This window comes from Falco biarmicus, chromosome 5 (assembly GCF_023638135.1).
Source record: "Falco biarmicus isolate bFalBia1 chromosome 5, bFalBia1.pri, whole genome shotgun sequence".
In the NCBI taxonomy this organism is placed as follows: domain Eukaryota; kingdom Metazoa; phylum Chordata; class Aves; order Falconiformes; family Falconidae; genus Falco; species Falco biarmicus.
Window position 1 is genome coordinate 40,748,014 of NC_079292.1, and position 27,370 is coordinate 40,775,383.

Sequence of the window (27,370 nt, forward strand, 5' to 3'; positions counted from 1 at the left end):
AGAAAAGAAAAAAAAAAAAAAAGGTCGGCACGCCAGGCGCCCCGCGTCGCGGCCACATGACGTCACTGCCCGCGCCCCCCCTCGACCGCGCCCTGCCGCCGCGCCGCCACCAGGGGGCGCCCCCGCCCGCGACGCGCGGCCCCGCCCCGCCCCGCGTGCCCGCCCGCCCTCATCCCATTGGCTCCTCGCCGACCGTCAACGGCAGCTGGTCACGTGCCCTCCCCTTCCCGCCTCCCCCGCCCTCTCGTGACCTCCCGCCCCTCCCCCCTTCAAGGCGGCACCGGAGGACCTATCCCACAATGCTCCCGGCGGCGGCGCGGGGCGGTTTGGAGGCGTCTCGCTGGAGGGTTGCACCGCCCGCTCGCTGCCACGCCACCGCCCCTCAGCCCCTCCGCGGCGGAAGGCGGCAGAGCAGCGCCCCCCAGCGGCCCCCGGCGGCGCTGCGCACCCCCGGCGGCGCACGGACATGTGGCCCGGCGGCCGCTGAGCGGGGCCCCACCAAGCCCAGCCGAGCCCGCCCTCTCGCCGCGCCTCCCGCCCGGGCGGACGCTACTCGGCCGCAGCGGGGCGGCGGGCGCCGCTCCCGGAAGCCCCGAGGCGGCAGAGGGAGGCGCGGGGAGCCGGAGGGAAACGGAGCCTGCGTTTCGTGCGAGTGGCCGCGGAGCAGCGACCGTGTGAGGGGACGCCGCGGCGCCAGGTGAGAGGGGGCGGCGGGAGCTGGGGATGGCGGGGCGGCGGGCGCCCCCCCGGGAGTTCCCGTGTGGCTGGGGAAGTGCTCGGGGCCGTGCCCGCCGCGGGCCGGGGCTGGGGGCCCGGCGGGAGGGACGGACGGAGGGAGAGGGGACGGACGGAGGGAGAGGGGACGGGCGGAGGGAGGGGGGGGGCGGGCGGGCGGGCGGTGCTGCCGTCCCGCTCGGGCTGGGGCCTTCGCCTCCGCTCGCAGCCCGCCGGAGTCCCTGCCTCCCTCCGCTCCGCCGGGCAGAGGGCGGGGTTTGCTGCCGGCTCCGGCCTCGAGTTCCCCCCCCCTCCGGACCTCCCCTTCTCTCGCCGCCCGCGTCGTGGCGCCGGCCGGGAGACCGGCCCGGCCCGGTGCTGGCGCTCGGCGGCCGTGACAGGCCGGTGCGGGGTGCGGGGGGGGGGGGGGTGGCTCGCGACCGCCCGCCTCGTCTCCCGGGGCGATAGGGGAAACAAAGGGGGGCGGGCGGCGTGAGCCGCCGTTCCCTGGAGACCGCCGGCCCCTCCGCGCCGGCAGCTTTTGTGAGGGCGCGCCCGGCGGAGCGGCAGCGCTGCCCGGTGATCCGTGAGCGGGGGCCGCGGCGCTGGCCTGAACAAAGATCCCGGCCCGGGGCGGCGCGGCCGTCCCTCTGCCCCTGCCCGCCCCGGGGCTGTACGTGCCGGCAGCGTTTGCTGGAGGAGCGGCTTGGAGCGGCAGGAGTTGCTGGAAGACTTGGCAGTTGTGGAGTAAGTCGCACGGAGGGGCTCAGCTTAAAGCCCAGCTCTGGTTTTGTGCTGTTGTGGAGTCGCGACTGGCTTAAACGTCAGTGAAGTTACGCATAGTAATGTTGGAGCCTGGAAGGGGTACGGTTATCAAGCTAGTGAGAGACTTTCTAATTCTTCTTGTCTTTTAGAGTACATTGTGTCCCATTTATTTTTTTTTCCCTTTGGTGAGTCTTAAAAGTGTATTATTAGCCTGAGCCCCAAATGTAACTCATCTTTGACAACCTATCTTCACGTTTATGACTTTAAAGCAAAACAGTTTTGGTAGGACTGAAATTGGTCCCCTTCCTCTCACAATGTTTTAATTTTAGACTGCTATTTAATTTTAAATTTTTACGAAGAATGAGATAACGGAGAGAAAGGCCAGGTAGTCGCTGTCTGTTTAGTATCAGTAACTAGGTACTGTTGGCAAAGAATCGTGTTTAAAATGTCGAGAGACAGTTAAGGCTGTTAATATCTAAATAATAATTAGGTTGGAACGTCCTTGATTATTGAACAGCTATTTTAAGATTGTAATTTTATAGCTTTGGTAGTCTTAAAGGGAGATCTAGCTAACTTAGTGTCTGATGTTATGTTTATATATCGCTAACCTGTTGGGGGGTTTTAATTTTCTTTCAGTGGATCATGGTATGAAATGCAATCTAATTAAGAGTGTTACTGTGCGGGTATTCAGACTCTTACACGAGAGAAGAATGGGGGAAGTCTTTAGTCGTTTTGTCATGGTTTCTTTCGATCTTAACAGAAATAAATATTAAGCTTCTTAAATGAAATGACAGGGTGACAAAAATTTGCTATTATTTGGTTGATTATACATGGTAATCCATGTCTTTTTAATTTGAAAGTTGTATTTAGAGGTTCACACGATTTAAAAAAATGGATAGCATCCTCTTCAGTCACTTGGAAAAGACTTGGAAATGATCCCATGTACTTTTTCAAATGTTCCCTTTAGAATTTCTAGGAATACAATGTTTGTTGTCCTCCTTGAAGGGGGGGGGAATGGAGAGGAGGAGGCAGAGGCGGGCATTAATTAGGCTTTTGGTTACAATTTTAAATCTTTTGCAGCTTCCTTTTCAGTAGTTTAAGTTTGACGATATGTCAGTTTCCACAGTGGTAAATGGCCCAAATAAGAATTACATCCATTTTCTTTCATATTCCACTTGCCTTAAAGTCTGCTTGTGAATAGCCAGAATAGACCACAGCTTTGTGGCAGGCGGGGTGTATGTGGATAATGGTCTTGAAAGTGAGTGTTTTTCAGAGCTTCTTTAATAGCAGTAAACTGAGTTCACTAGTTTATCTCGTATTCAGATTAACACTGGGAACACTTCTCCAGGAATTTGGTGAGTTTTTTCATCATGAATTTTTAGTGCTTATGGTATGTGAAGGTTAAGTTTGACTCAGCAAGGAGATGTAAGTTTATCTTACTCTCCAGTTATACAGCTGTCGCTTTTGAAACATCCAGATGATAAAGAGCTTTTTTGTACACTCAACTGAATGTAGTTTGATGCAGTTGATGTATGACTTCTAGCCTCTGGTTTTATAAAACTTGTGGATGATTCTGCTCATGATACATGATGGTTTTGTTCTGGTTACAAACATTTGTTGTTCTTTTGTTTGTTTTTTTTTCCCTGTTGCAGGGATTCTTTGCAGAATCTTCTCAGTTTTCCACTGTCCTGAATGCTAAGAAACCTGTGCAAAAACTTAAGTTATTTAAAGTTGGCTTTAGTGGGTAATTATAGGGTAGTTTTTATTTCAATTAATGCTATATTTAAACATATATGATATTGACGGGGGGAAAGTACGCTGCTAGAAGAAGTTTGATGGACTGACTTGCCATACCTACACCAAAATTTTTGAAGCCTGTCTGTCTGTCTGTCTGTCTGCTGTTCAGTATTGGGATTTTCTTTGCCAGCAGTCTTAAGGTGAGGGAGAAAAAATGTCCTTCCAGTTAGCAGGAACTGGACTGCATGTTCTTGTTACTCTTGATAGCTGAACTGATTATTTGGTGCTGCCAACCAAGGTTATCAGTCTGTCTGAATGAATTCTGAAAGCATTTAAAGTTGAAGTAGATTTTATAAATCTCATCTTTTCCCAGTTTTTTTGCCTTTTCTTGCAAGTGCTAAAAAAAGCACGTGCTTTAGTGCTTTGAAACTAGGGCTAGTTCATGGCTTTTCAGCAGTGTAGGCACATTTTGTTTCATCTGTATGTACTAGTCCACCTTCCCCTGAAGTGCAGTGACCTTGATCTGTGAGGATATGAGTGCAGTGACACTGTATCTTCTCTTCCCTACTTGTTTGATCTCTTTTTACCCAACAGTTGAGGATATGAGCACAGTGTGCAAGAAGAAAGCTGTGAACATTTCTGGTTTGGCTTTGAAAGGTGCATAGTTTCGGCACCCTGAAACACTTGAGTAGGATGATTCTCTTGTGTAGGAAGTTAGCTGCAGTTAGGAAATAACAAATGGAGGACTGTAGTTGCTGGAAGATGGAAGGTGAATGTGTGTCTGCCCTTCTGTTCCCTAAAGCAGCGGCTCTGCTGTCCTGAACAGTTGTCAGTCGCCTCTGTATGTGGGTCTGGTGGAGCGCCAAAGGTATGGTGACTGCGTTGGAAAGGGTCTCGGAGGTTGAATGTGTACAATTTGTACTTCACTGGTCCACACCAGCTTCAACAAGTAGTTTTTGTCTCTTGGGAATTAGAAAGAAAAAAAAAAAAGAAAAAAAAAAAGCTAAGGAAGTTGCCTCTTACTTCTAGAAACATTTAGGTTTCCTGCATCTTATTTTTACAGCATATCAGATCGCTTTCATTAAGACTTCTAGTTGGAGAAACAACTTAAATTTAACCAAATATGGAAGTTGTCACTTCTAGGCTGGGGAAATTGTTAACTGACTTGGTAAAGGATGGTCAAAGTACTGCATGTAATTATGTATAAGTAGGCGAGATTGAAATAAACTTTGTATAGCATGCATTTATTTAGGTAACAAATACATTCACATGCACACACCCCTGCAGGCATATGTACATCTGTGCCTTACATTTGTGTATGTTGTGCTAAATGAAAATTTTTACCCATTCATTTTTTAAACAATTAATGCTGTCTCACAAATTGTCTTGATGGAAAAAGTAGCATTACTTTTTTTTTCTCCATAAGAACATAAAATTTTAATAACTCAAAAATACTCCATCGCAGCAAATATGAAAAAAGTAACATTTTAATATTATGGTTCTGTGGCCTGTGGTATTTCATCTTAACTTCCTGAGGTTGTTTCAGATTTCACATGTATGTCTGTGTGTATAAATATTAAAATAAATAAATAAATATGTAAAGAGAATTGGGAAGAAGAAGTATGTCTTCCAGAAGTTGTTTTCTAAGGCCTAATACCATGGTAAATTGCAGTATCTGATCACTTTTTCTAATAAACACTAATAATAGTGTTTGTCTTAATGCAGTTTTTATTTAAGGATTGGTGAACTCCCATTAAAATGCAATCTTTGTTCCTCTTTTATTGTGTCTGTAAGTACTGCTTAACTCTGATCTGCCTTCAAAGGTACTATCTGTGAGTAAACCTGAGTGATGCATTTAATGATGTTTGGAACTTTTCCAAGCTAGTATTAAATTGCTTGGAAACATCAAGTGAGTTAACATTTGTTGTCTCTCTGCTTACTATCTGGCTTTTGTTTGACTGCCAGCAGTAATAAGGAATATGAAATTCCATTAGATCAGTGTCTGATAGAAATTTTATGTATGTTCATACCTTTAGATCGCAACACAGGCCAAAACTGCAGCAGTGAAGACTTCTAACCTTTCTTGGTTGCCACAGGAGAGGTGGAGACCCTTATATGAAACTGAGCTCTACTGATACTCAAAACTTGAGCTTTAAGGTAGAATCTGAAGGTAGATGGGCTGTCTTAATTGGACTGCTCATACCCACAGCAAATTACTTCAGCAATTCTGGATATTGCAGGCACAACGAAATTCTTCTTTGCTTTCTATACAGCCACTGAATACACACTTCTTAGTGCAGTTTTGCTTTTTTTAAACATTCTTAGTTTGTTACTTGTGATGTAAAAGGTAGTGCCCTCTGTGGATAGATAGGTGTAACGAAAAGTCACGGTAGTTCCGTGAAACAGTTGAAGAAAAGTAGCGTGTTAGGACTATCTTTAGCTCATTGGAGTTTTGTTTTAGAAACATTACCAAATAAAGATACCTGTAACAATGAAGGTAAAGTATATTCTTCTTCCTAAACCTATGCAGTTGTGGTTTTTAGATGTAATTTCATCAGCACAAGCAAGAAGGGCACCTTTATGTGACTCTTGGATAAGTTAGTTGGTACTAGTGCTTATTCTGTGGTTGTTATACTGGCAAGAAACTTTACAAGAGAATGGGGTTCATCACTGTAAGGAGCTTATAGTATTGTTGATGTGGGAGGTTAAGTCCTTGAAGCTTTGCAATGAAATAATCAGTTATCACAAAAACCAGGTTGGTTGCTTAAGAATTTACAGTAAAGTACTGGTTTTCTGTAGGTCATTTCTTCATGTCATCTATATGGTGAAAGTAACCCAAAATGGTGATTGGCATGTTTTTCTATTAGTAGGCTATCTTCATAAAGTTTAAAGGAAAGGTGAAGGAGTTCAGATTGTATTTGCAAGCTCAGATCTGGCTTTTCCCTCTTGCATGATTAATAGCTTCTGTTACCTTTTGTGTATTGCTGTTGGTGTTAAGGAAACCTTCTCACATATCTGTCTTCTGTTCCTGGCCATGTTTTTCCAGCTTTATTTTAGCTATCTTGAAAGTTATCACTGAGTAAGAGCTGTGAAAGCAAAATCAACAGTAACTGAAATGTTTACTCCCTATCTGTCTACTACTACTGCAGTGTCCTGTAATGCAGTGCTATCCTACAGATATTGTAGATTTTGTGCACAATACAGTTGCACTTAAAATTATTTCAGTTGTCATAAAGCCTTTGCAAACTCTCTATGTTTCTACCATTTTCCAAAAACACAAGCATTTCTTTTTGTCCAAGATTTGTAAGAAGTTAGTCTAGGTCTTTGACCTGAGCTTATAAAATACTGTTATTCACAGTCAAAAGGAACTTGAGGACCACATTTTTGACACTGTAGCTTTTATCTAGTGCTTATTTAAAAGTATATGCCTCAGAGAGACGAAATGTACTTTTAAATGGCTATGTTATTTTCTTTTTTTTGTTTGTTTTTGAGTCACTGTCTATTTTACATGTAAGCTGAAATTACTTTTTGTGGAAACCTTTTTAATATTGAAAAAACTTGTCATATCGCTAAACTCTTGATGCTCAAAATGAACAGCATGCTTTTAATAGAGGGCTTAAATTCTGTATATTTTTATCAAGCATGTGTGTATAGTTCTATGCAATCTTCTGTAGTGCATTTTTTTCCATTTAAGTAAATCCATAAAATTATAGGGAAGCCTATACATTACATAAATTTTGTCAGAGGGATGCCCTTCAGTTTGTAGGGCTTCAACATTTAGAAACTGTGAAATAACACTACCATGATGTATGTGAAAGAAAAAAATAGTGGTAGTTTGTAATCGGACAATGGTATGCTATTTCTTCCTTTGCTGGATTCAGCCCTTTCTTCTTTGGCTCAATATAGCTTTCTAATCACCTACCACTCTAGTTTTGTTGCCCCATTAATTTTTTGCATCTTAAACTGTGCTTCTTGCCATTGCTAGTGCCCCTGAGCTTTTCATTTGAGTTCAGTTTTGCTTCATCAGTTTTGTCCGTCATTTTTCCTTCCTCTGTTAAAAGGGCTTGGCTTTTCCACTTCTGTCTTTGCAAGGTCTTTTGGTTCAGCTCCTGCATCGCTGGTATTAAGTCCAGCTATTTGGACATGTTCAGGAAAATAAAGATGGTCTTCCTGATTTCTTTAGCATCAGAGAAATGATTGCAACAAGTCCTGCTGTGTTGCCATAGCACTGGCTGAAGTATGCTCATTCATCTTGTGGGAATGTTGCATGTATAGTGTAGCAGTGGGATAGAAACTTCAAATTATTAGTGTATGCTAAGCACAGATCCAGTTGGGGGGGGGGGGCGGAATAAATGCAATGTCTAGCAAAGATTTCTTGAGCAAATGCAAACTTTTCCCAGATCTGTGATGGCTAGATTTGAAAGGGTTGCTTGTGTGGAAAGCGTGTTCTAGATCACAGTGACCCACTGCCAAATATCTGCTCTTTGGTGGAGAGCATGAAAATACTAGTGCATCCAAGTGGCTAGAAAAAAAGTATGTTTGTTTTTAAAAAACTGTTCTTGGAAATGGCTGAGCCATTTTTGCTGACTTAGGTATGTAATGCTATCCCTTCCAGCTGCAAAAGTATGCATGTGACTAAGGACCCTCAGCAGCGGAAGGCAAGGTCATGCGTTTATGCTGATTTAATTTAGTTGCTTGAACCATGTGCACCACGACAATAGTACCTAATCCCTAATTAGTTCCTGTTATTTGTAAATCTCAATTTCACCCAGTTTAGTCACAGACTACTTAGAAGAAACAAGTAAGTGCTGAATTACACATTTTGTGAGAGTGTTATGTACATTGTTTTCTGTTCCATATTTCTTTGTAATATGTTAATCACTACGGTACTTCAGTGTTTTATCAGCAGTGTATGAAATGACATGACAGCCTCTGGCATACATGCATGTTCTCCCTGCGGGGGTGGTTGTAGTATAGTGCTGCTTCTGTTGGGATTCTTATCGAACACATGCATACGTGAAACAGCAGCACAGTGCATATTGCCTTCTATTGAAAATACTGGTTCTGGAAAGCAAAATAGGGTGGTTTCTTAATTTCTGTGAATATACATTTCATCACCTTGTGTCAGTCTTTAGAAGGTTCTATTCACCCTGTCTTCTGTATAAATGAAGCTGATTTTTCCTGCGGGAGTTAACCATGGCTCCAATAAGTGTTCCTGCTTATGGCTATCATGAACCCCACTATACTTCTGTAAAGAATAGGTCTAGGATTGACTCATATAATTCAGAACACTTTGGAAAGCAGTGTTACGAGTGGCAGCTTTACTGAGAAGCCACTCTACAAAATTACCTTACTTCAGTGTGCAGGGAAACTATGTGGCTTTGTCTTCAGTGCTTTCTCATTGTCAAGAGCTGACAGAAGCTTGAGTAACCTAGTTTGTCCTGTGGCAGAGAAGAAAGGGGTTTTCTCAGATATCTGAGAAATGTCACTAAAGAGCCGGTAAGAAGGCAAGCATAACTTTAAATTACAGGTTAGATTGATCAGCTGTGAATATATACTTTGAATCAAATGAGACTGCACTGTGACAATGAACTCTGAAAAGTGCTTTTTTCCCCCCCCCCCCCCCTTGGTGACTAGCAAGTTTAGTTTCACCTGGTTCTCAGTCTTCAAACTGAATTTGCCAAAGCACTGGACCATCTTGGTTGTCAGTGGTTACCCTGAATGTATTGATAGTATAGAGCTGTCATTTTGCTAATTTTGCTCTACTGTGGCATGTAATGTCATGTGGTCTGATGAGCCCTTAAAATGAGTTCAGGAGACATCCTAAACTTTTGCCACCTATTCTAGTGTAACAAAGTGTTTTGTGGTTGACAGTGCAGAAAGATGAGAAATGAAATTGGCCTTCTGTAGGTAATTACCCATCAGTGCCAGTAAGGTAACTAGTTCAGCAACGAATTCAAATTTGTCATGTCTAAAAGCTACTAGCTGCTGTGCAAGCTTGTAATCAGCTTTCCTTCGCCTCTTCGTGAGCTTTCTCAGAAAACAGGGCTCAGCCTGGTGTGATAGCATGGTGAGAACTGATATATGCAGGGAAACTTTCTTCAGTGTGTTTTTGACAAAGAGAATTAATATCCCTGTGATGCTTTAACTATTTTGGCCAAACATCATACCTTTTATGGCTTGTGGAAGTATCAGTCTTTCTGTGGATTATCCCAGTAGTTATGTGGATGCTCCTGATTCTGATGAGCAAATTGGCCCTTGCACGTGTGTCACCTTTGCGAGGGAGGAGGGGCCATATAACAGTGTTTCACAAACCTTGGTGCTTTGTGTTGTCTTAAGTTATCTACTACTAAAGACTGATAAAATGACTCGCTTTTGGATGTTTTCTTGGGACAGGATTTGGAATTTTGCTGCAGACTGTGATAGCTTTATCAGTTGAATTTTAGCACAAGATTTTTGAGTTTGCTGTTTTGTTACTGGTTGCTTTCCAGTGCTAATGGTTCTTCTGTAAACTACATCATTAGTTTTCTTACTACTACTTTACTAAAAACCAATGACAACTGGTTACTTTGGGAAGGAAAGGACCTTGAAGGCTGGTAGATCAGGGGGCCAGCTGCATGACTAGGATTCTGACGTGTAGGGATGCTTGTCCCTCGCACAGTTTCCCAGTACAGAGGTGGGAGGTTCCTTAATAGATGGTGATGCGAACTTTGTTACTGTCTTCAGTCTCTCACATGCATAAATCTGTTGGGTTTCGAGTTTCTTTTGGCTAAGTTTTTTGGATAGTGACTTTTCTAAGTAGAGCTAGAACATGGTTATTCACCCTTACGTGTCTGAGTAACGATGATGAATAAAGTGTTCTTCAGCTATGTTAATAACTGTAAAACACTAAAGAAACTTCTGGATCAGCCTGACTTGTTACGGTATGGGTACATGCAGTGGTACTGCTGACATTGTCTACCTTCTTATACTGTCTAGTAAATGGAAATGTTTTAAATGCTAGACCAGAGTTCAATCTGATTTGTAACAGCACTTCAACACGTAACATCCTGTAAAAGAGATGATGTCTCCTCCACAGTTTATAATATGATATGTGAGGTCTTGCAAAATAACATCTTTCTTACTGCCCCGATGTTTTGCCCGTGTCTTGCAAGTGCTCTTTTGTTAAACTACAGTGAGGAACACTGCCTACTCCCTTGACTTCACATGAAAAGGTTTGTATGGCAGGTTTTGAGTCATTTACGATTATAAGCTTTATACAGGAAGGAAATTGATTACCTTGTGTGTGTGTCCACTGTAAGTTTCTAAATCTTCCTTGAACTACTGGCTCTTTGTATGGTCAGACAGGTTAGTAGACCATAATTGCTGCATCTGAGCCACTGCTGTGGTTCCTCAAGCTGTGTTTGCACAATTCCATTGAGTTGTGCATGCTTTCCTCACATAGGAGGCAGTTACGACGTTGTCCTGTATGCTTGTGTGAGTGCTGGCTGGACATAAGTGTTGGAGTGTCTGCAACTGCTGTTCAGTTTGTTATTGTTGAGGTGGCCACAAAAACTAAAGTATTGGATGTAGCAGGGACATAGCTGTAGCCACAGCATCTGCAACGTAAGTGTGCTTGTCAGCATCTTGCTGTGGAAAAAAACCCTGAGGGGGATATCCACAGTATTGTTTTGGAGGGGGTTTTTTCTTTTGTGTAGGGAAGGGGAAGGTTGGCAGAAGGGGCAGTGTACTGTTTAGAATAGTACAATTCTAGTCATTTGGCTTTTGACAGTTTTCTCCTGTGGTTTTACTTTGCATTTTCATGGACTTGATAGGTAACCTAGGTACTGCTATGTCCTTGAAGGGGGGCAGTTTGACAACAAAGTCTTAGTTAGCTATTCTAGCACCTTGCCACTGCCAAAAGGGGCAATCCCGTTTTATGTCTTCCTTCCCCCATTCTGTCACTTGCAATTTCATTGCCACATGTGTGGCTTTTAGCTGAGTCTGCTGACCATTACTAGTGGTGAGAAACAGAGCTGCTGCTTTTGGTGGCAGCAGGCTGTTAGATTAGATTAGCTCTCTTGGTAATTGCATCCTTAGAGGGTCTGGAAAAAGTCTTTAAATCAGCAGTGTCTCCTTGCCTGAATAGCACTGATTCTTTCCAAGTCACTGAATCTACATGAATAGGCTTAAACCACCTATAGAAAAAAGGTTTCTCTTTCTATTCCCCAAAGCATAGCACCGGTCTCTTTTCTTTCTCTTAATCTTTGTTGGTTCTATGGCATTCCATTTGGCAATGCAGACAAGGTGTAATTTGAGTGTACAAAGAGTAAAGATCCTCTTTAAAAGCCCTCTTTTGAGTCTGCCTTTTGGTTCTATTCTCACTAATGTTCTGGGCCATGAGATTTTACTACATAAAGGAGCAAATCCAGGGTAAGTGCTTCCAGATCCTCAGTTTAGCCCTCATTTATTGGAGGGCAAACATCATCACTGAATTGTCACTTGAAACAAGTCAACCTTCCAGGCTCTTGGGACAAGTTAAAAGTTTTTGAAAATAAGAACAACTGTGAAGGTTCTTGATGTACTTTTGGAAATACCCGCTAGTGTTTGGGGTTTTTTCTTTTCTTAATGTGTTTCATTAGGCTTAGTGATACAAGTAGGTCAAAAGCTTTTTGGATGTTCAGCTGCCATTGGAAATGCTAAGTATTTCCTCAGCCCATCTCCAAGATGGCACAGGACATCTGGCAGAGGTTTTCAAAATTTTTATCAGTAGCTGGACATTTGTGCAGTCGTGGTCAAAGGTTATAGTGAATCCATATGGGTAACTCCAGGGGACTCAGTGTTTTGCCATTAATTACTGAAAAAAAAATCTCCGTTTTTGTAAATGTGGCTAATTATTGATATCTGTTTTCCTTAAAAACATGCTTGCTAAGGGAGAGTCTTAAACCTTCTTCAGAGGTTTCTTAAAGAGCATCAAAATGCATAGAACAAAATAGTCCTGCTTACTGCTGCCCAAAATTTTGATAGGACTAAAAAGTGTTGTTATTGTTTTATTAAACAAACAAACTACGCTAAATGTATGGCTGACTGTTGTTTCATATTTGAAACTGATCGTTTCTTAACTTAGTAAAGAAATCAAAACACAGCTAAAAGTGCCACAAATCCTTTTTGAAAGAAAATGCTTTTAATAGAAACAGTAGTGACTTATTTTGACTGTTCTGTGAGTATTGATGCAACATGTATCTTAAGAAGTTGAAAGGTTAATTTAAGTCCAGTAAGGGAACAAGAATAAGCCAGTCTTGGACAAACTTCTGCACTTGCTTACTGGAGATCTTGTTGCCTGTGTTCTTGATTTTCCCTTTACAATTGAACAAGTCTACTTCTGTGCAGACAGGTGTCTAGACCATTGCTGTATTGGACAAAATGTATTCAGCTGGTGCATTTTTTTTACAGGCCATAAGGAATGCTTGTAAAGACTTTGTCTTGTAGTTAGTAAAAAAGGAGGCATGTGCTAATTTCATGTGTCACTTGTAATTAAGCTACTATAAATTTTCATCCTATGATTTTTCTGTGCTTATTTGATTTTAAGGTTTTAATGTAGTAAATTTTAGTTTAGTAAGAAATTCAGTAGCATGACTTTGAACAGACCAAGTTTTTTCTTTCTGCATACACAATGAATTAGTGTTGAAATACATCTGTATTTTTAGGTTATGAATTGTATGAAGTAGTTTGTGTTAATATAAAAGGTAAATCATACTTTTATTTTTGTGGTATAGAAAGTTGTTTAGTGTGTAAGTCTGCTTTACGGAATTGCTTAAGTACATCATGAAATTATGTTTCTCAGACAGTGACAAGTCTATTCCCATGTTCTACAGTTAACTCTGATTAAGCACGTTTGCTGGCAGATATCTTTGGCATCTGCCTCCTATGAAGACAAGAACAGGAATTTCCTTTGAAGAAAAACCTAGAAACTTAAATGTAACTCATTTAAAAATAATGGGGGGGTGGAGTGGTGGTGTGTACTTGTGGTAATGTCCTTGTTCACTCTTTTCCATCTAATAAACTATTCTTGCCTTTATCTCAAAAATGAAATTAAATGAAGTATTTATCTTTACAAAGTCATTCCATTGAAAACTTAGAAGCACTAGAAAAGTACCATCTTGGCTGCAGTGCTATGCTGTCTTTAGGCATTCTCAGAAAGTATTTTATCTATAGAGTTGGGAGGGGGATTGATTTTGTTTTTAGCAGTATTAGCATAGTATAGTGCTTGTTGCTGTCTTGTCAAGTGCCTTGCATGTGTGCGTCTTGAGGTATTTTCTAATATTTCACATCGACAACTAAATGATGATGACTAAAGCTTATTGGTCATGAGTCACTGGAATCTGGTAGAAGTACTCTTTGGATATTAGCATTCAAATATATATTTGCCCAATCAGACATGATTAGTCTTGGATATGGACATAATATGGTATTCATGAGAGCTGATACGATTTGGTAACTGTGAGAATGACAAAAAAAAAAAATAATTCTCGCTTCTTTCACTGTCTCTCCCCAGACAAGACTACAGATTTCTTGTATGGCATGTAGTTGGAATGGCAAAGTCTGATAAATACTTCCAAATCTTCTTGAAGCTTAAAAATATCTAAAGGAATATGTCACATTTTGGGACAAAAAGAAGTTCTGTTTTCTGTGCTGTCTGCTTCTCCTAAACCACTGTGTTCTTTTTTCCTAACTCTGTTTTAATTTTATAAATGTAATGACAGTCTTCAGTGTTAACTCTTCAGCTATTCCAGTGCTTGTGATGCCCCTTTTAAAGCAGTGGAGAAAGTAGTCTTTCCAAAGTTAATTTGTTAAATAATATGTAAATTTTGATGATGTCTTTTGTTTATAAATATTTATAGTTCAGTAATATTAAATTTCTCTGTGTCTGTTTAGACTCAGCTAAAATGCATGGTGTCAAACTGACAAAAAGTTGTGCTGTGCAAAGTGAAATGTGTTAGCAGCACTCAGTATCTGTTTAATAGGTTTGTGAGATGAGTGATGTAACACTACGTAAATGTTTTCCAGTTGCTGCACATCTTGGATTTACTGATAGTCTGTCAAAATTTTAGGATCTCTATTTTACTGTAACTGTGCAAGAATTTCAGGGATGTTGTTGTGTCTAGAAAGAGTACAATGGAGAAAAGGTCACCTTTTTCTGGGGAGAAACACATCTAAAGAGCTCCTGTGGGTTCTCTGCAATCTGTCTTAGTGAACTCAAGACCTCTGTTATAATAAGCGTCAACTCTACAGCTGCTGCTTAAGCTACAATTTGATATCTAGATTGTGTCTATTTAACACCTCTTCTGTGAATGGATGCAGAGTATAGAATTTTTGATCTTGTCTTTAAACTATCTCAACTATGAAGTGTACTGGGACTTCTAGGGTTGAGACAAGTTTGGGCACAGTTTGTGGATTTTTCTGCTTCTGTAAATCATTGCTGAGGTTTAAGTCCTCTTGCAAAGCAGAATGAAAGCAACAGACCTCACACTCATATTTTACGTTCAAATGTGGCTTTGGTGGTCTTACCTGTCCTAATTTGATGCAGATATTGCTTGTTCAAAGCATTAGATCTTAAAGTAGCACTTTGGCTTTTGTTGAAGGTTTCATCTTGCCTAGCCTGCAAAAGGTAACAGGTGGTCTGGTCAGTAGTTGTTTTCCTAACAGAACTTGAATACAACTTAGAGCATTCACTGCAACACAGTCCATATTAATATTAGTGCTAGTAAATGCTCTACAGTTGGTAGTATTTATCCTAATAATATCTTCTTAAGTAATTTTTTTGTATCAAAGTAAGATAGCTGTGTAGGGAAAAAATTCCCTTATAACTACGTTTTTGTTACCTTCTCCTTTCCCTTTTTGCCACGCTCAGTTGACTTGATTCACATGTTCTTTTTGGGGAATTAAAAAGTAATTTCTAATGGGAACATTGAAGCCATTTAGAATTCTATTTACAGATTTCTAATTAGTTTCACAGTTTTGACCATTTCTTTAATGAACTGTCTGTGTTCCAGACTCACAGATCAGTCCTGCTTTCTTGGATTGCTTAAGAAAGTGGGAAGTATGTTATGTGATGGGTATCTGTGGCAGTGTTTCTTTTCTCAGAAAAAAAGAAATTCTCATTAAAACACTTCCTGCTGCCAAGATCAAGCAATAAAGACTTGATTAGAAGAAAAGTTTTGGGAGGCAAATTCTGTCTTTCCCCTCTCTTGGATGTGCAGGTGGTAAAGGGAAGCTAGTGTCGTTTGTAGGTGAAATAGGAGGATGTTTAGTTGAGGAGTGCGATTGTGGCATTCTCAGCTCTGTTGTGCTGCTTTGTCTAGCAAAGGCATTAAAGAGTAAGGGGTTTGAAGCCTCAGTCGGTTTGCTTCAGGTTTGAATGCTTAAGTAGTAGGTCTTGGTAATTTCTGGTTTCTTCAGTCTCTTGTGGAGTTGTAATTTGTACATTTAAATAATTTTTAAAGCTTTATATAGTTCTGAAGAAAACTGCTGGTCCTTCTAGGGCTGTTGGGTTGGAGCTTTAGGTGCTTACACCATCTTTACTGTGATTGCAGGAGTTTGCAACACAGAAGATTCAGTCCTTGGTGTAGATAACATTTTGGTTTTTTCAAGTGTGTTTCATTCTGTACGTAGTAGGACAGTCTCCAAAGAACATACGCTTGCTGTTTCTTATGCGAGATCAAATTCTTTCGAACTATTTGATGTGGATCACAAGGATATTCTCTTTCTTTGTTGTTCTTACTCATACTGCTGCTTTACAGAACAGTTAAAATTAAAAGGTGCACCCTTCCCATTCATGATACTCCAACTGCACCTGTGCTTGTGACCTGTCCCTTGTTTTGATGATATAACTTTCCCCGCATTTTTTTCAGAGTGCTCATGGTTCTCATTGGATGACAAAAGCGAAATGCAAGCAAAAGTAAAAATGTAACTTTTCTCGCTTGCCACTACTACTGTGATGGTAGGTGTGGAAAGCAACTAACTCTTCTGGTGCTTGTGTGTTTAATTTTGTTGCTTCAACGATTTGTGAAGGGCAATTTGCAGATGTTAATTACTGCAGTGTTGTGTGGGGTGGTTTGCATAGAAACTTAGCAGTACATTTAACTTTTAAAAATAGAAGCACCATTGGTAGTTTTAAAACACTGCAAAAACTTTGCATTTATTGAACAAAAACATTTTCAAGTTGGAAGTGTCAGTTGCTAGACAGCATTCACAATGCTCATAAATTGCAAATAGATTGTACATTACCTGTATCTAAATCTTAATGTCAGGTGTTTCTACTCTACAAAGTCCTAATGAAATGAAGAGCACTGGAGAGCACTCATTAAATCCATAGCGGTCATTTTTATTTTCAAATTGCAGTCTAAACAAGTTGTGTAAACTGTTTCTATGTCTTCCAGACTTTACATTTTGTAAGAAGATGAAGAACAGAAAGCACTGTATTCAAGACACTGAGGGTCAGAAGCATGAAGGCATGGAAGGTAAAGTCTGTGTGTATGAAAATAGGCAAGTATATTATTCAGGTTCAAGTTGTGAGGGTCAGATTTTACATTTGCGCTCTCAATCAGTGTGCTGCTTGTTTTGAGAGGGTTTGTGTAAACATAAGCACTATCTCAGCATAACATTTCTCTTTGGCTTATGGAGTCCCCAGATCCTCTCTTGTCTCTTCTGTTTTTTACTTGTTGACTTCTAGTAGCAGAACAAAAATGGAGATGTCAATTATTATTCAGAAAAAAACAATTGATTTAGAGTAGAATTCCTTGAAGAAAAGTTCTTGCATTTTTATATCCTGAAAACAATTTCTAAAATTGAGAGCATGATAAGGTAAATATTTGAGGATGTTCAGATTAAAATATTCCTAAGACTGGAAAAGTGAAGTGAAGGTAGACTGTGTACACAAGATCATAAATTAACCAGCACATTCTGTATTTATTTTGTGGAGACAGTACAAAAATCTGAGGAGGAAGGACTTGGGAGAACAATGTCTAAATGACTACATGGCCAACAGGAAATGGTGTGTGATGCTTTCTTTAAATAGCACTAAAGCTAACTTGCCTTTGTTTTAATGGCAAATATTGGTACAGTAGTCTATGAAATACGTTGTGTAGTGTTTTTCACCTGAAATGCATTCTTTTAGCTACTCCTCTGGCCAGTGTTTTGACTGCATTACACATGGAAACTTGATTAACTTGCTTTTAACTACAGAAAATTGTATCTTACTGCCTTATTATTCAAATCTAGAAAGACTTTGTTTCAAAAACTGTCATAACCTCTAAATGTCAACGTTAATAATACCAGGTGAAGAAAATGAAGAAAGCTGTTCCTGTTCTGCTTTATCATACGATGGTGACACATGCCCCATCTGTCTGAACTGCCTTCTAGAACAAGAGATTGGTTTTCCTGAAAACTGCAGTCATACCTTCTGCATGACTTGTATTCTTAAATGGGCTGAGGTAAGACCAAGAACCAAGGGGTGTGGTTTTTTTTAAAAAAAATCTGTATTAGATATGGCAGATTTCACTGAAAAATAAAGTTACGCATTTTGGCTTTGCACAGAAGTATTTCAATGACCAGTTTATAAATAGATGATTGGAAATTTTCTCCTTAGTGCAGTAACATACTTTGTGTTTACTTTCACTAGACATCCTGACTTAGTAATGGTTACTAGAGATTACGGATCAGAAAGAAAATGGTGTTGGCTGTTTGGAAGATTATGACATGTACATAATACTGTTTGATATTGCTTATTTTGTTATCTGTTATGCTGTTTGTCATACTGTCAGCTCAGGGCTGGGACCAATATGTTTTTATGTTTGTCTACAAAATGAGTCTGATAAAACCTTAGTTTTCTAACTCTAAAGAGAATTTAGCTAAATGGTTCAGTGCTATTCTGAATGTAAAATTTTCATTTTAATTATGGCTATTACTTGTTCTATGTCAATCCTTTTGTAGATTGTTCTGGAACCTTAAAGAAAAATGACTTGTTGAACAAATTGTTGTTAATTTGTTCTATTTAATCCCTTCGTCCTCACATACGTGCTGTAATCATTGCATTAAGTCTTTGGTATCTGTACCTTTCCTGTAACTTTTTCAATTGCCAATATAAAACACCAAATTAGAATTGCTTTATGTTGTATTGGAGGGGTGCTGAAATGAGATGCTGGCTTTTTGTCCTACTTCTGTGCACCTAAATTGGTTGCTCATTGTAGTAGAGACCACTGCTTAGTTTCTCTGTAATAACTTTCTTTTGAAGTAAATTATTATTTTGGTTTCAGTATATCCTTTAGAAGGTTGGTATAACTTATATGTATGAATATATACAGTGTGTGTGTATATATATATATACGCACATATATACAATATGCTTATATTATTTTTTACTTGCTATATTTTTAACCTTAATTTTTGTGTTATTTATTACTGAAGGCAGACAGTAACATAAATCACTTCAGAAGATTTTGTATGAACTTAAGAGTATTTAAAAAAGGTTGTTAGGTAAAACTTGCTTTAGATTCACAAACCGAATAATAAACTGAGTCTCTTTTTGCCAGATACTGTGGTCTGCAAATGACTAATTGCAGTGCTTTTATTTATAAGGGAACAGGAAACTCTCATCCACAATTTTATCCTGACTTCCTTAGCTAGTTATTATAATGGCAGCTGAAAGGCAATAAATAGTGACAAGCACAGGGAAGCAGTACAGTAGATGGAAGGCTTGCTGCTAGATTTCAGTTTGTTCACATTATCTAACAGATGCTTTTAAGCCCAATGAGGAAGGGAAATTTTCTTGTTTTAAAGAGGGAAATGAATGACATTTTTTTCTTGTCATGTCAGATATTTTTTTTTTACCACAAAGTACTATCCAAATAGAATAAAAGCAACTTCTACTCTTAACAGTTTACAAGTAAAGTAGATGTGACGCTGTAAAAATGGTTGGGGGTTGTTTTTAAAGCTAAGTAAGGCTTCTACTGCTTCTTTCCATTAGTGACATCTGATGAGTAAAACCAGCCAGTCTTCCTTTTCTGAGGCTACTTGACAGTTGAGTTCATGAAACTCTATTGCCTAATCTATTAGTTTTAATTAAAAGTAAAGGGGGGGGGGAAGTGTTGAAACTGCCTGACAGATGTTCAGAGGCTTCAGCTGTAAGAAGCAGATGAGGTTTTATAGTTTGGAATGATAGAAACATACTATAAGCACGTGGCCATCTGAAGCATGCTGATGCCATGTGGGTTTTGTCTGCTATTAATATTTAGTAAATAAATGATTTTGTTCTTTTTTCAGAAGTATAGCATAAGGTTTAGCTTTCTCTGCTAGTTCTTGATTGATCAGAACTAACAAAAACTAAATAATTGACAAGTAGTCAAATTTAAGGCACTCTGAATAATGAAGATACAAAAATTAATTTGCTTTTCAAAAAATATGCTGCTGGATTCTGTTTGAAGATCAAGTATTTTAGGTATAAATAAATTGGCTTAAAAACCATTGTTTTCCTGTTTAAGTGCTGTAGAATAACAAAATTCAGAATTAAGATTGAGTTTAAAAAAAAAAAATAAGCCAATGTTCACATTACTGGAAGTGCACTTCTGTTTATCTACAGTTGTGCTCCATACACCTAAAAGCTTTGCCAGCAGTCTGTGTTCAAGTTGGATATTTCCTCTATCTTTCTCTGTTGCATCTGGACCTCAAAATATAATGGGAACTACTTCTTTAAACTTTTGTTTTCAAATTATACATAATCATTGCTCTTCTGAGAGTTTCTGACTTCTATATGTAACTGATATTCTAATTAAAACTGGGGTAGTTTAGGCAGATGGTAAGAGTTTGTTTACTCTTCTGCTCCCTCTTCTATCTACAGGAGAGTTTCAACATTGCAACTGCAATTAAGTGTGTTGTACCTGTAGGTTTTCTGTCTAGAAGCACCAGCAATAACACTTTTAAGATCTCAGTTTTTAAGGGAGAGTATAGATAAAGTGCACTTAAAAGCTATATAAAAAGGTTGTTTTTAAGTGTCTTCCGGTTCATTCCTTGAAGGGCTGAAAATGGATAGGAAATTTACCACAGAGCATCTAAAATACCAGATCTTGATGGCTAAATCTGAGCATTTAGTTTCAGAATTCAGTAGCATTGCAGTTGAATCCACGCTGTATTTTCTTTCCCTTTTCCTCAAAGGTGTCCAACTCCTAAAAGGAAAATGCAGGGGAGAGCAGAATCCTTACTAAGAAACTAGTCTTTGGATTAACTTCTAAATGTCCCTTAAATCGTTCTGCTCTCTTTGCCTATGTTTACTGTAATTAATTGCAGCATCTGAGAGCACTGCTGTGCACTAAATTCAGTTGCCTACACTACTAAACTCTCCTGTGCTACTAGACTGTCAACTTGCGTGCCTTTGGCCATGCTAACCAGTGCTCCCCCAAGAACTGCTGGGCACCACTGCACAGGCAGACTGTTGGGGACTGTTTTCAGTAGACATGTGAAGATTAACATAAATGTCACTCGCCCTGTGCTAGCTGTCAACTGCTTCTGTAAACCAACGTTGTGGAATGTATGAATGGAGACTCTCAAGCTTGAGACTTTCTATTTCAGTGAGGCTATGTTGGAAGACCATAAAAAGTAAAAGGCACTAGATCTAGAGCTGAGGTTGTTGGGCACACCTTTCAATGGGAGTGATGAAGGATAGAGTTACATGAAGGGTTGCTTTCAGTATAAAGAACATGTACATCATAACATTATTCTGCCCACATAACAGAGGGAGCTTTGGCTGTTACTGCGTGTACAAAAAAAGGGGGGCAGGGGGACCAGAGACAGAACACCCAACACCCCCCCCCCGATAGTCTTCAAACATTGGTCCTGTTGTGTTACATGAAGGGAAATAATTATATTATGTGTTTCTCTTGTCTGTAATACCACTAGTAGATTAAAACTAGTTGGGTCAAAACTAAATTTTTTACCCTTTTTTTTCTGGTATGCTTGTATTTTGTATTGCAGTTGGTAAGCACGTATGTTCTATTTTATAATAATCAGTTCTGAAGCATTTCAGTAAAGCTTATGTGAAGGGAAGTCAACCTAGGTATCAATGGCAAGTAGCCAAAATCACTTCAGCTAAGACAACTGCTTTAGCAGCAGTAGTATCTTGCCTGTATGCACTAGAGGAAAATTGTCTACTTTTTTTGTGTTCTATTCGAAGAAAACCATCTTAAATTAGAGATTAAATATACTCTGCTTTACTCTAGGCTTTTTAACTTCCCCTCTGTTCTTCAGACTGCTAATAAATATACTGAAGACTTCTATCCTTGCTCTATCTATTAATTCCTCTTATAAACCATCATGAGAGAGGAGTGCTAAAGAAAAGGTTGTGTGCTATCTGCATTAACACAATGATTGTGGAAGAGACCTTGATTTCAGTGACCCTCCCTTACTAAGCTTGTATCTCTTTGTCTCTGCACCTGGTTTCCCTCATTCATTTTGCCTCATCTGGAGGGTTTGAAAGTGGAGTATGTTCAGCTGTAAGTTCTCCAGAGCATTGGGGCATATTCAGGCAGGGCCCTGTGTAGTATCAGTTGTTGACTTAAAGCTAAGCAGTTGGCACAAAGGGCTGTCTTGTGTTACATTTCTAGCAGATGTGCTGTTATTAGAATAGTAATTTCCTTTGTGCTAGTATAAGGTTTGGATCATTGATTATGTAGAGTGTACTGCACATGTGTAGTCTCCTGAGGGTAGAGACTTAACCTGTATGGTAACTGGAATTCTTAATGTGTATTCTTTCTGATCTGGATTTCTTTTGTCCTAAAGTATATAGGAAGGAATTGGCTTATGTTTCAACAAGCTCCATGGTGATCTGTGGTACAGAGCACTGTGGGCAAGATTAAGATTACAATCACGAACCAAATATGCAGTGTTTTTAAAGAAACACTAAACCTAACAACCAAAACAACAATAAAAAAACCTTCTTGTTCAAGTGCATCCAAGGAAATGTGTATGTAGACAATGCATCTGAGAACTGCTACACTGAAAAATTGTATTACTCAAATTCTTTCAGAAAATTTAGGCTTTAGATACCTTTTTTCAAATTACATGTTTGTGGTATACAGTTGTTCTTGACATGTTCCCCTGCTTAAGGTGGGCAGTTGGACAAGATGACCTCCAGAGGTCCCTTCCAACCTTAACCATTTTGTGATGCTGTGATTTATCAAGTACATTCATGCAGCATCCTACCAATGTTCACGCCACTGAAATGTAGTGTAAATGTCTGCATGAGTGATTTTGCATTTGACTATAATTCTTCCAATAATACAGTGTCAAAGTACGTACAATGACACAACTTGTCAGTGCTTTATGGCAATTTTGGATTGGAAGTTAAGGGGTAGCCAACTACACGATGTAGGTAGAGAGAAGATAGCTGTTTGGAATTGTGACTAGGTAGTCTGTTGATTAGGTGTTGAGACTAGAATCTCTATTCTTATGCATTCTGTGTCTTTACTACCCATGAATGATATTTCAAAAAACCCAAAAACCCAACATCTCTTATCAGAAACAGTGCTTTCCTGAAGCATAACTCAAAAAACTTTACATGTACTTGCTTTTCTTAAGTAGACTGTTTTTACATGCTTCCTTCTCTTCTTTCATCAAACTGTGGACAGGTATTTCCTACTGTGTGTGTTACAGTCTCCCTTTTCACTGAAGTTGAAGGTAAAACTGTGGGCTTTTTAGTGTACTATTATTACTAGGTGGAGTGAAATGTACAGAAAAATGTTACTTTAAAGTCTAAACCTCACCTTTAAGCCTGAATTTAGTTAGGAGAATCTGGTATTTTTTCTGTTGTTTAACAGCTTCTCTAATAAAAAAGCAGTAAAGAGTGCAGGATCATGTTTCTTTTTGGATTAGCTTTTCAGTACAGTAGTTGAACAGACTATATTATGGGCCACTTGAAGGAAAAAAAAATGCAGAGGAACGGGTTTACTGCAGCAACTTTAATTCCATACTCCTACCTTGTTACTACTTGTTATGAAACCTCATAATATGGAACTTGATGAGATGGGAATATCTAGTTATTTTACCAGCCAAATATGTTTTGGGGTTAGATTGCACCTATTTGTATAGCTTCCTGAAAATTCCCAGCTGGTGTATAGTAACCTCTTCAGCCTTTTGTCTACCTCACTTTGGTCAAGTGCTGCCTGAAGTGATGCAGTTAAAATAAGGGATAAGTTCTCCTTGAGTTCAGAGATCACAGTTATGTGGTGCTGTAGCAGTTGCAAGAATATTGAACGCTAGGTTATGCCTGTGGAGCTAAAGCAAGATTTTTCTAGAGGATAGTCAAAACCAAGTACTATAAAATGATACTTTGGAAAACTTCAGAACAAACACACGTGCTCATGGATAGCTTTTCAGGGGTTGCAGGTGTAATGAATGCTTTACATATTTTATGATGCGATTTCTCTGGATATTACAGGATAGGTGAAAGAATGAATCACTGCAGAGTTACCAGTTTTAACGTGAAAACTGTGTAATTTCTTGTGGAGAGTAAAGCAATCTAAGACATTTTGAAGTGTGTTAAGCTACTACTCTGATTTTCCAAGAAAAGCACTGTTGGGAACAAAAGCAAAGCAAGTCACAAATACCCGCTGTGAGGTTCTAATGATTTTGATGATTACATTAAATACTACGTGTTCTGCATGTAGTAAACATGCAGCTATGTAAATAAACAGCTATGTTAAAGGAAGATACTGCAGACTTAGAAGGTCTTTCTAAGTTGTGACCAGTCCCACACAGTCCTCCCTTGTGCATAGTAAAATTGATAGCTGCTGCTTGGACTCACCCCACCTCAGCGGCTTTTTTTCTTGTTTCAAATATTTTTCCCCAAAAAGGACAGTGTACATTCATTATTACTTATGATGCTGCCTGAACAGAAGCCTCAGAAGGGAGGAACTGCTAACTTGCCTTGGATTAAAGACTCAACACCTTCTTTGTTACTGAACCATAGTCTCAAAAATGAGAGAGATGGTGAAAGGCCACCACTCCTCGTGACTGCTTCTTGTAAAAATGTAGTCAGGTTTTTTTACCCTTACTCCTTTCTGTATCAGCGCAAATTCAGTCTTGTCATTAGAAAAAGCAACAGGGGAAACTTTTTTTCTTCCATTTCCATTTGAAAGGCTTGGTCTTGTATGTTAGCAGACAGATGAGAGCTGATGCATGTTTAGACAAAAGTGTTATATAGATGAAGTAACCTCTAGCTTTCCTCAGGCTACCCAACAACTGTAGTGTGCTAGGGGGCCTGGGGGTGCACATTGGACTGTCCTGTCCTTACTGGAATTTTGCTTGAGATATGTTACAAACTATCAGATAGTGCTAGGGCTATGAAAAGCAACTGAGTAGGAGTGGAAAGAGCATCTGCTTTTTCTGAACATACCTGAACCTAACGGTAGCTTTTGATGCTTCCAGAATGTTTTCCTCTTTTTCTGCTACTATGTATAACTGTATGTAATTGTTGAACATTTGTCCAGAAGAACTGAACATATAAGAGCGAATACTTTTCTAGTGGAGCAAAAACGCTTGTCATGTGGATTGCTGCTAGTACTCTATGATACTTCATTGCAATAAATACACATAATTTACTGTGACTTAGACTTGGGAACATAACTTAATATTCATGTGTAAATGTAACATAGAAACAGATTGTATTCTTGGAAAAGCTTACTTTTCAGCTAAGGTGAATCCTGAAATGAGACTGAAAACTACTAAGAAAACTAACTTGCTCCTACCTATCTTTGAAAGTCTGGTATATCTAAGAATCAAAGTATTTACCTTGAAGCTTGCAGCTGATTCAGCAGTTAGAGTGCACTGCATGCTATCAAATATCCCAGCTGAATAATACACTGCTATGTTACTGTGAGTTAACTTTACGTTGACTACAGGACAAAAACTCTTCATAATCAGAGTCCTTAGGGAACTGGCTTAATTACCCAATATGCTTTTCTTAAACAAGCCCCTGACACCGGAGGGAACAATGGTATCCCCCAACAGGGGGAAGTTTTTAGTTAGGATAAAATACCAGAGCATCAAAAGGAGAGGTAATGGCTTTAGCGTATGTTCTTGTTCAACAACTTGTTCATGAAACTACGCCTGGGGTTTTTTGGTTTTGTTGGGTGGTTTGTTTTTTTTTTTTAATCATCTAACTTCTGTTCTGTCTACTTCAATTGAAATCAAAAGCTTCCTGAATCCTCAAGGTTTGAGGGCTGCGTAGGTGAAAAAGAAGTTGAGCACTATTTGAAATTGAGAAAAGAATGGAATGAACTGGAAAATTAAAAGCCCCAATAGAAAGACAGGAATGAAGTTCAACACTGAATTTCAGGGCAGAGTTCATATGCAGGTTTCTCATAGCTGCTTATGCGATTGTAATACTGCATCTTGCTTGCATAAATATAAAGTGTAAAACCCTAATATTCTTTTAAGGGCAGAACCTGCATGCCTCTGAAGGGCATACAATTAATCTACTTGTTCTGTGGATGAATTAGGACTGGAGGCTGAGTGTGGGGGCTTTTTTCTTTCTTTTGGAAGGGTTCTGAACTGAGCCTGTGAAGGCCAATGGAATGAAGGGGAGGGAGGGGAAGGATGACAAAAAACCAAAACAAACAAACAAAAGAACCCACCAACACCCTCCCCAACACATATCTGGAATTAAAACTAATAAATAGTTCTCTAACAGCAAAAATTAATATCTAATAGGGATTTCCCTGAAAGTTAACACTACATGATCCAGTTGGGTGTAGCTTCAGTTGAAGTTTCCCTCTTCTATGGTGGATAACACACATGCACAGAGCAATAAAATGTTATCTGACTTAGTGCAGCCTCAGTAAGAATGCATTTAGGTGATTGGGGAAAAAACAATAAATCTGTATTTCCATCAAACTGAGCATAAAATAATCTTCAATTCCATTTTCTTGCAAAGTGATTTGTAAAACTGTAGTTGTCTTACACATAGGAATCTGTTCTCTCTGCTAGCTGCAAAAAAAAATAATGTATAGTCAAATACATATGCAAGATGAAGGAAAGTATTACCCTGTTTCCTGTTGTTCTTACCAGTTTTGTGGGCATGACCCAGCACACTTTTTGTTGAGAACAACATTAAGAAATAAAACATCAGAAGAACAAGAAATGAAAAGAACATTTTCATATTGGTATAAAATCAGTTACCTAACAGGGATTAAAAAAAGGTAGCTAATGTGATGCAAAATGCTTTTATTTGTTTGAACACAACTTCAGAGTTACATTCTTGTTTCCTTTAGATTTTCCCCTAAGAAGAAATCTACTTACATGAAACAAAATACTGAATGTGTGGATAATGTGTGCAATTACATTCTTATTGTGGACAAGTTGTAATTTTGTGTGTTTCTGTAAGCTACTGTAGTAGCAAATATAAGTATAGAAGACTGCTCCTAACTTACTACAGATTTTGTAACAAGAAAAATAATTTTTCAGACACAGGCTTCATGTCCTATTGATCGCAGACCATTTCAAGCAGTATGCAGGCTTGATGCATTAGAAAAGCAGATAAAGGTAAGTTCCAGACTTATTTTCTTAAATAACTTAAGTTGTAGGAATGCCCAAGTTATGCTGCAGCCTTTTATTCATATGTCTGCGGTCATTAATCTTTCCTAACAAAATAATTGTTGCTTTGATGCTTCTATTACATATTTGAAGCTAGGAACTATTCTTAATTATTTTTTCAAAGCAAGCGTTTACAGTAATAATAATAATAATGATAAAGCTACTATTGCTACTTTATACTATCTTTGAATGTTCCTAATAAATCCAAGAACAGAAGTATGGTGGGTTTTAACTAGATTTTGTAAACAAGTGTTATATCAATTAGCATGCAATCTTGCGTTTTATTTTATTTTAGCTAAGGTGAATCTTGTGTGTTAACAGCCTCTTAATTCACAGACAAAAACACATGAAGGCAAGAGGAATTAGTTAATGTTAAGCTTTGTTCAATGTAAATTTCTGATATTTTTTTTTTTTTCAGTTTTTCTGAATAATACTGCTGTGGAGAGTAGTTTATGAAATAGGAAAATAAAACTTGATTCTGATAAACGATCTTGAAAATGTATGTAGAAAGATGCTGATAATTCTGTATCCAATT

General features: G+C 39.1%; 1 protein-coding gene across 3 annotated transcripts in view; it reads left to right on the forward strand.

Moving 5' to 3' along the window:
• The first annotated feature begins 342 nt into the window (after positions 1–342).
• SCAF11 (SR-related CTD associated factor 11) overlaps positions 343–27,370 on the forward strand; it is a 50,538-nt gene continuing 23,510 nt past the window's right edge. For 2 of the 3 annotated variants that reach the window (XM_056341234.1, XM_056341235.1), the window contains exons 1-4: positions 343–697; positions 16,635–16,715; positions 17,533–17,687; positions 26,707–26,784. In XM_056341234.1, coding sequence (XP_056197209.1) covers positions 16,655–16,715; positions 17,533–17,687; positions 26,707–26,784 — 294 coding nt within the window. In that variant the 5' untranslated portion in view covers positions 343–697; positions 16,635–16,654. Of the gene's footprint in view, positions 698–1,329; positions 1,462–16,634; positions 16,716–17,532; positions 17,688–26,706; positions 26,785–27,370 lie in introns of those variants that run through there. The other variant, XM_056341236.1, reaches the window with a different exon arrangement.